At 46.2% G+C, this 8113-nt stretch overlaps 1 protein-coding gene across 1 annotated transcript in view; it reads left to right on the top strand.

Moving 5' to 3' along the window:
- LOC110489386 (DNA-binding protein SATB1-like) overlaps nucleotides 1-7354 on the top strand; it is a 35628-nt gene extending 28274 nt beyond the window's left edge. The window contains exons 11-12 of the mRNA XM_036971568.2: nucleotides 4928-5092; nucleotides 5730-7354. Of these exons, the coding sequence (XP_036827463.1) occupies nucleotides 4928-5092; nucleotides 5730-6548 (984 nt within the window). The 3' untranslated portion in view covers nucleotides 6549-7354. The remainder of the gene's footprint in view (nucleotides 1-4927; nucleotides 5093-5729) is intronic.
- The last annotated feature ends 759 nt before the right edge of the window (nucleotides 7355-8113 follow it).

Below are 8113 nucleotides of genomic sequence, written 5' to 3'. Positions count from 1 at the left end.
TCTCTCCCTCGCTTTCTACCTCGCTTTCTCTCTGCCTCTCTTTCTCCCTACCTCTCTTTCTCTCTGCCTCACTATCTCTCTGCCTCTTTCTCTCTGCCTCTTCCTCTCTTCCTCTCCTTCTCCCTGTCTCTATTTTTCTGTCTCTATTTATCTCTGCCTCTTTCGCTCTGCCTCTTTCGCTCTGCCCCTCTTTCGCTCTGCCTCTTTCTCTCTTCCTCTCTTTCGCTCTGCCTCTTTCTCTCTTCCTCTCTTTCTCTGACTCTTTTTCTCTCTGCTTCTGTTTTTCTCTGCTTCTGTCTCTCTCGGCCTCTCTTTCTGTCATGATTCTGTCTTTCTCTTTCTCGTTTAGTCACTCTGTCTCTCATTCCATATACCTTTTTCTCTCAGTCCCTCTCTCTCTAACCATATTTTCATCTCCCCATTCTCTCTCTATCTCTCTCTGTCTCTCTGTCCCTCTCTTTTTATGTACTTCTCTCTCTCTCTCTCTCTCAATTCAATTCAATTCAAGGGGCTTTATTGGCATGGGAAACATGTGTTAACATTGCCAAAGCAAGTGAGGTAGATAATATACAAAAGTGAAATAAACAATAAAAATTAACAGTAAACATTACACATACAGAAATTTCAAAACAATAAAGACATTACAAATGTCATATTATACATATATATATATATATATAGTGTTGTAACAATGTACACTCTCTCGCTCTCTCTCTCACTCTCTCTCCCCTCTCTCTCTCTCTCTCTCTCTCTCTCCTCTCTAGCTCTCTCTCTCTCTCTCTCTCTCTCTCTCTCTCTATCTCTCTCTCTCCAGTATAAAGTACTTCAGTGAGGATCAGGTTGTTCTCCTCTATAAGGTCATGTTGAGGTCAATGCCATTACACTGACAGGTGGTACTCTACCCCTGCTGGGCTACTGTTTAATCTCTCACTCTCTCTCCCCTCTCCCTCTCTCTCCCTCTCTCCCTCTGCCTCTTTCTCTCTCTCAAACCCCACCTTCTCTCTCTCTCTCTTCCTCTGCCTCTTTCTCTCTCTCAAACCCCACCTTCTCTCACTCTCTCTCCCTCTCTCCCTCTGCCTCTTTCTCTCTCTCAAACCCCACCTTCCCTCTCTCTCTCCCTCTCTCTCTCTCCTCCCCCCCCACTCCCTCTCCCTCACTCTCTCTCTCTCTCTCTCTCTCTCTCTCTCTCTCTCTCTTTCTCTCTGTAATACGATTGTGTCAGCTCACGTTAGTGTATGGCTGTTTGGCAGGCAGCACCATGTTGCTCTGTGTTGTATCTGCTTACTGCATCTGGATGGCTGTTTGTGCTAGTGCTGGACTACGGCCAGGTGTGTGTGTGTGTGTGTGTGTGTGTGTGTGTGTGTGTGTGTGTGTGTGTGTGTGTGTGTGTGTGTGTGTGTGTGTGTGTGTGTGTGTGTGCCACTGTAATTGTGTAGAGGTGGAAAGCTTGGCATTGTTGCTGCTTTCCCTCGCTGTCTCCTCCTGTCCTCCAGCTCCTAATACAGAGAAGGGTTCTGCTATGAGTTTGATGTGTACTTGCTTTGTATAAAGCATTAATAACTGTTGTTTTCTACTCATGAAAAGCACAGAACATCTGATTTACTATATTTACTAAAGATAGTAAACTTAATTTTAGTATCTTGCTTGACGATGCTGTAGTGGAGCGGGTCGATAGCTTCAAGTTTCTAACATGGTCCAAGCACACCAACACAGTCGTGTTGAGGGCATGGCAATTTTCTTCCCCCTTATGAGGCTGAAAAGATTTGGCATGGGTCTTCAGATCCTCAAAAAGTTGTACATCTGCACCATTGAGAGCATCTTGCCTGGCTGCATCACCGCCTGGTATGGTAACTGCTTGGCATCCAACCTCAAGGCGCTACAGAGGGTAGTGCGTATGACCCAGTACATCACTGGGGCCGAGCTCCCTGCCATCCAGGACCTCTATACCAGGCTGTCAGAGGAAGGCCCGGAAGATTGTCGAAGACTCCAGCCACCCAAGTCATAGACTGTTTTCTCTGCTACCACACTGCAAGCAGTACCAGAGCACCAAGTCTGGGACCAACAGAACCCTGAACAGAGCACCAAGTCTGGGACCAAAAGGCTCCTGAACAGAGCACCAAGTCTGGGACCAAAAGGCTCCTGAACAGAGCACCAAGTCTGGGACCAACAGAACCCTGAACAGAGCACCAAGTCTGGGACCAAAAGGCTCCTGAACAGAGGACCAAGTCTGGGACCTAAAGGCTTCTGAACAGAGCACCAAGTCTGGGACCAAAAGGCTCCTGTACAGAGCACCAAGTCTGGGACCAACAGGACCCTGAACAGAGCACTAAGTCTGGGACCAACAGGACCCTGAACAGAGCACCAAGTCTGGGACCAACAGGACCCTGAACAGAGCACCAAGTCTGGGACCAAAAGGCTCCTGAACAGAGCACCAAATCTGGGACCAACAGGACCCTGAACAGAGCACCATGTCTGGAACCAACAGGACCCTGAACAGAGCACCAAGTCTGGGACCAAAAGGCTCCTGAACAGAGCACCAAGTCTGGGACCAACAGGACCCTGAACAGAGCACCAAGTCTGGGACCAACAGGACCCTGAACAGAGCACCAAGTCTGGGACCAAAAGGCTCCTGAACAGAGCACCAAGTCTGGGACCAAAAGGCTCCTGAAAGAGCACCAAGTCTGGGACCAAAAGGCTCCTGAACAGAGCACCAAGTCTGGGACCAAAAGGCTCCTGAACAGAGCACCAAGTCTGGGACCAACAGGACCCTGAACAGAGCACCAAGTCTGGGACCAACAGGACCCTGAACAGAGCACCAAGTCTGGGACCAACAGGACCCTGAACAGAGCACCAAGTCTGGGACCAAAAGGCTCCTGAACAGAGCACCAAGTCTGGGACCAAAAGGCTCCTGAAAGAGCACCAAGTCTGGGACCAAAAGGCTCCTGAACAGAGCACCAAGTCTGGGACCAAAAGGCTCCTGAACAGAGCACCAAGTCTGGGACCAACAGGACCCTGAACAGAGCACCAAGTCTGGGACCAAAAGGCTCCTGAACAGAGCACCAAGTCTGGGACCAACAGGACCCTGAACAGCTTCTACCCCCAAACCATAAGACTGCTAAATAGTTAGTTAAATAGTTAACCAAATAGCTACCCGGAATATCTGCATTGACTCTTTTTGCACTAACTTTGACTCATCACATACACTGCTGCTACTGTTTATTATCTATCATGTTGCCTAGTCACTTTGTTCCTATTAATATGTACATATCTACCTCATTACTTCGTACCTCAGCAAATCGACTCGGTACAGGTACCTCGTGTATATAACCAAGTTATTACCTCGTACCTCAGCACATCGACTCGGTACAGGTACCTCGTGTATATAGCCAAGTTATTACCTCGTACCCCAGCACATCGACTCGGTACAGGTACCTCGTGTATATAGCCAAGTTATTACCTCGTACCCCAGCACATCGACTCGGTACAGGTACCTCGTGTATATAGCCAAGTTATTACCTCGTACCTCAGCACATCGACTCGGTACAGGTACCTCATGTATATAGCCAAGTTATTACCTCGTACCTCAGCACATCGACTCGGTACAGGTACTTCGTGTACATAGCCATGTTATTACCACGTACCCCTGCACATCGACTCGGTACAGGTACCTCGTGTATATAGCCAAGTTATTACATCGTACCCCTGCACATCGACTCGGTACAGGTACCTCGTGTCTATAGCCAAGTTATTACCTCGTACCCCAGCACATCGACTCGGTACAGGTACCTCGTGTATATAGCCAAGTTATTACCTCGTACCTCAGCACATCGACTCGGTACAGGTACCTCATGTATATAGCCAAGTTATTACCTCGTACCTCAGCACATCGACTCGGTACAGGTACTTCGTGTATATAGCCATGTTATTACCACGTACCCCTGCACATCGACTCGGTACAGGTACCTCGTGTATATAGCCAAGTTATTACATCGTACCCCTGCACATCGACTCGGTACAGGTACCTCGTGTCTATAGCCAAGTTATTACCTCGTACCCCAGCACATCGACTCGGTACAGGTACCTCGTGTATATAGCCAAGTTATTACCTCGTACCTCAGCACATCGACTCGGTACAGGTACCTCATGTATATAGCCAAGTTATTACCTCGTACCTCAGCACATCGACTCGGTACAGGTACTTCGTGTATATAGCCATGTTATTACCACGTACCCCTGCACATCGACTCGGTACAGGTACCTCGTGTATATAGCCAAGTTATTACATCGTACCCCTGCACATCGACTCGGTACAGGTACCTCGTGTCTATAGCCAAGTTATTACCTCATACTCCAGCACATCGACTCGGTACAGGTACCTCGTGTATATAGCCAAGTTATTACCTCGTACCTCAGCACATCGACTCGGTACAGGTACCTCGTGTATATAGCCAAGTTATTACCTCGTACCTTAGCACATCGACTCGGTACAGGTACTTTGTGTATATAGCCAAGTTATTCCCTCGTACCCCTGCACATTGACTCGGTACAGGTACCTCGTGTTTCTAGCCAAGTTATTACCTCGTACCCCTGCACATCGACTCGGTACAGGTACCTCGTGTTTATAGCCAAGTTATTACCTCGTACCCCTGCACATCGACTCGGTACAGGTACCTCGTGTTTATAGCCAAGTTATTGTTACTCATTGTGTATTTATTTTTACTTTTATTATTACGTGTTTTACTTTTCTATTATTTCTCTATTTTCTCTCTGCATTGTTGGGAAGGGCCAGTATGTAAGCACTTCACTGTTAGTCTACACCTGTTGCTTACAACGCATGTGACAAATAACATTTTATTTTATTGAAGGGGTTCTGAAAAGGTTCCTTTTCTATGGTTTCTCTGACTGGGTTCTGATATGTGTTCTGCAGGGCTGGCTGTGTGAGCTGCTGCGCTGGAAGGAGGATCCGTCCCCGGAGAACCGGACCCTGTGGGAGAACCTGTGTATGATCAGGCGCTTCCTGAGTCTGGCTCAGACGGAGCGAGATGCCATCTACGAACAGGAGAGCAACGCTCTGCAGCAACACTGCACACTGGTCAGTCTACTCTAAATAGCCTGTACATATGTAGGATCTTAATTTGATCACTATGTTGTTGCTGAGAATTTTCCTACGCCGCAACAAATGACAATTAGTTTTTTTGATATACATACATTCACTGAAAACCTGCACTACCACACGGTCATATTAACAGTAATGCACTTTTCATGTAGCTTCATTTTAGCCAACTGCCTAACCACCGATCAAGCAACATTATTGACTAAACATTAAAATCCAGTTGCTGCAGGATTGTTTTGCTATGACAATGCTGGTCAAATTAAGATCCTACATCTGTACATACACACACTCATACAGTAATACACAGTCAACACAAACACAAAAACAACTTTGGAGAGACAGACTCACACAGCTATCAATGACTACACACTGGTCAGTCTACCCGGTATAGCCTACACACACACGTATACGGATGGAAGCGCACACACAACACATACACATAATTCTACTCCGTTAATGTACATGCGTTACACATGCGTATGTAGATAATTGAATGTAGAGTTGTGTAGCTGTTTGACGATAGTGTTCATACGTGTAGTTTGGTCCTCCTGTAACACAGCCTATCATCAGCTCCCATTCGTTTGTTTAGAACTTCACTTCCATCTGTCTCCACCAGCTCCAACGCCACTCCCCATTGCCACAGCAACACCATCAACGACTCCTGACCCCTCGGTCCCAGCGGCCCTTGCAGCCCCAGGCGGGGCCTCGCCTGCCTCCACGACAACCGTCCACAGCATCACAAGCCGAGACTGAGGGGGGTGGGGGCCAATTGAAGACCTGGTTGGGGGGTAGTAAGGTTGATGGGAGGGTAGAGGACATTACTGGTCTGGGCAATAGGAGTAGGGCTGGGGGTAGTAGTGACAAGGAAGGGGGCGAGGGAGGTTGGTCGGGGGCCAGACAGAGTAACGGGGAGGGCAATGGCGGGCGTAATGGTGAGGGGGGTGAGGGGTTTCGGGTGTCCCAGGAGGCGCAGGGGATCCTGCAGAGCTTCATCCAGGACGTGGGTCTGAACCCAGACGAGGAGGCTGTCCACACCCTGTCAGCCCAGCTGGGCCTGCCAAAACACACCATCCTCAGCTTCTTCCATTGCCACCACCACAGTTACACACACCAGAACTATAGACATGACTACAGTGAGATCCACCACAACCAACTTCCCAGCCAGAAACACAGGGACCAGGACCTGCTCTTCCCAACCCAGCCTGACAGAACTACAGGGGAGAAGGAAGAAGGAGGAGCCGTAGATCCCACTGGACAGATAGGTGGAGAGGAGGAGGAGGACATGGAGGGGGAAGAGGTAATAGAGTGGGAGGGGGGGAAAGAGTTGGATGTGAGCACCCAGACTAACACCGTCGTCACCCTAAAGGAGGAGGAGCAACATGAGTCCAACCAATCACAGCCGGAGACAACCCAACCACATGACTCTGATGAATAGCATGGCCCCAACCACTAGTTGTCCCCTCTAACCCAATGACTCAACTAGATATTTTCACTACGCTACTGCAAAAAATAATATTCCCCTTTTCTGAAGAACTGTAGTAATGATGTGTCATAATAGGTGATTACCTTATTTGTAATGAAACATTGAAATAAAGGACTGTCTTTGTGAAAGGAAATGAGACTATGTAGTTATACAAGATATTTTAACTGTTGAGGATCCCATTTTAAACACATTATGCCAACAAATGCCTTGTAGTATGCGTCACTACCCACCTGGTCCTATGGCTAGATCGTCCTCTCTGGATTCTGATGATACTGAAATGTGAATAGTTTGTTTTGATTTCTTTCTCTGTCACCAAACTCAAATATGCTTTCTTATATCTTTCTGTCACAACGTCCACTTTTAGGTGTCTCTTTGACTGACAGTAAAATCAATTGTCTCAAGCTATTTTATGGTCAACAATCAACATATTTGAGTGGCTTCTCTCAAATTGTGTATGCAAATTATTTCACTCATGCAATTTAATACTTCAGTTGGTCAACTGTAGAAGAAAAGGCTAATATGCAAATAATGTGTGTATAACTGCCTTTGATTCAACCTATCATCTTTGTAAAAATGTATTTGTTTTAAAATAGTTAATTCCATCGATTTATGAGTAACTTGATCGAAGTGGTTGTTTTTAACATCTTTAATAATTTATCTGTTCAGAAATGCAATGAATGTGGATGTTAATTAATTTTGTATTTATACCTGTGATTTTATGATTCGCTTCGTCACACATTAAACACTTATAAAATGGAGCTACTGTTGATTTGGTTGTTTTTTCTGTGGTATCTATGGTTACAAATATTATTTTCAATCTAAGCTGGTTTTTCCCAAACAGACTAACAGGTAGACAGGCATCTTTTTTCTGACATGTTCACACCTGCTCAGTTATTATTCCCTTGAAAATAAATGTACGACAGTTGAGTCGGAAGTTTACATACACCTTAGCCAAATACATTTAAACTCAGTTTTTCACAATTATTGACATTTAATCCTAGTAAAAATTCCCTGTCTTAGGTCAGTTAGGATCAACACTTTATTTTAAGAATGTGAAATGTCAGAATAATAGTAGAGAGTATGAACCAAATAAGTTGGGCGAATTTTGGCCCAGTCCTCCTGACTCCTGGTTTGTAGTTCTCCTTGCTCGCACATGCTTTTTCAGTTCTGCCCACAAATGTTCTGTAGTATCGAGGTCAGGGCTTTGTGATGGCCACTCCAATACCTTGACTTTGTTGTCCTTAAGCCATTTTGCCACAACTTTGGAAGTATGTTTGGGGTCATTATCCATTTGGAAGACCCATTTGTGACCAAGCTTTAACTTCCTGACTGATGTCTTGAGATGTTGCTTCAATATATCCACATCATTTTCCTGCCACACGATGCCATCTATTTTGTGAAGTGCATCAGTCCCTCCTGCAGCAAAGCACCCACACAACATGATGCTGCCACCCCCGTGCTTCACGGTTGGGATGGTGTTCTTCGGCTTGCAAGCATCCCCCTTTTTCCTCCAAACA

Source organism: Oncorhynchus mykiss, chromosome 30 (assembly GCF_057628025.1).
Source record: "Oncorhynchus mykiss isolate SJ-2025 chromosome 30, ASM5762802v1, whole genome shotgun sequence".
NCBI lineage: Eukaryota > Metazoa > Chordata > Actinopteri > Salmoniformes > Salmonidae > Oncorhynchus > Oncorhynchus mykiss.
The sequence above is the reverse complement of the archived record's forward strand: the minus strand, read 5'-3'. Positions and strand labels throughout refer to the sequence as shown.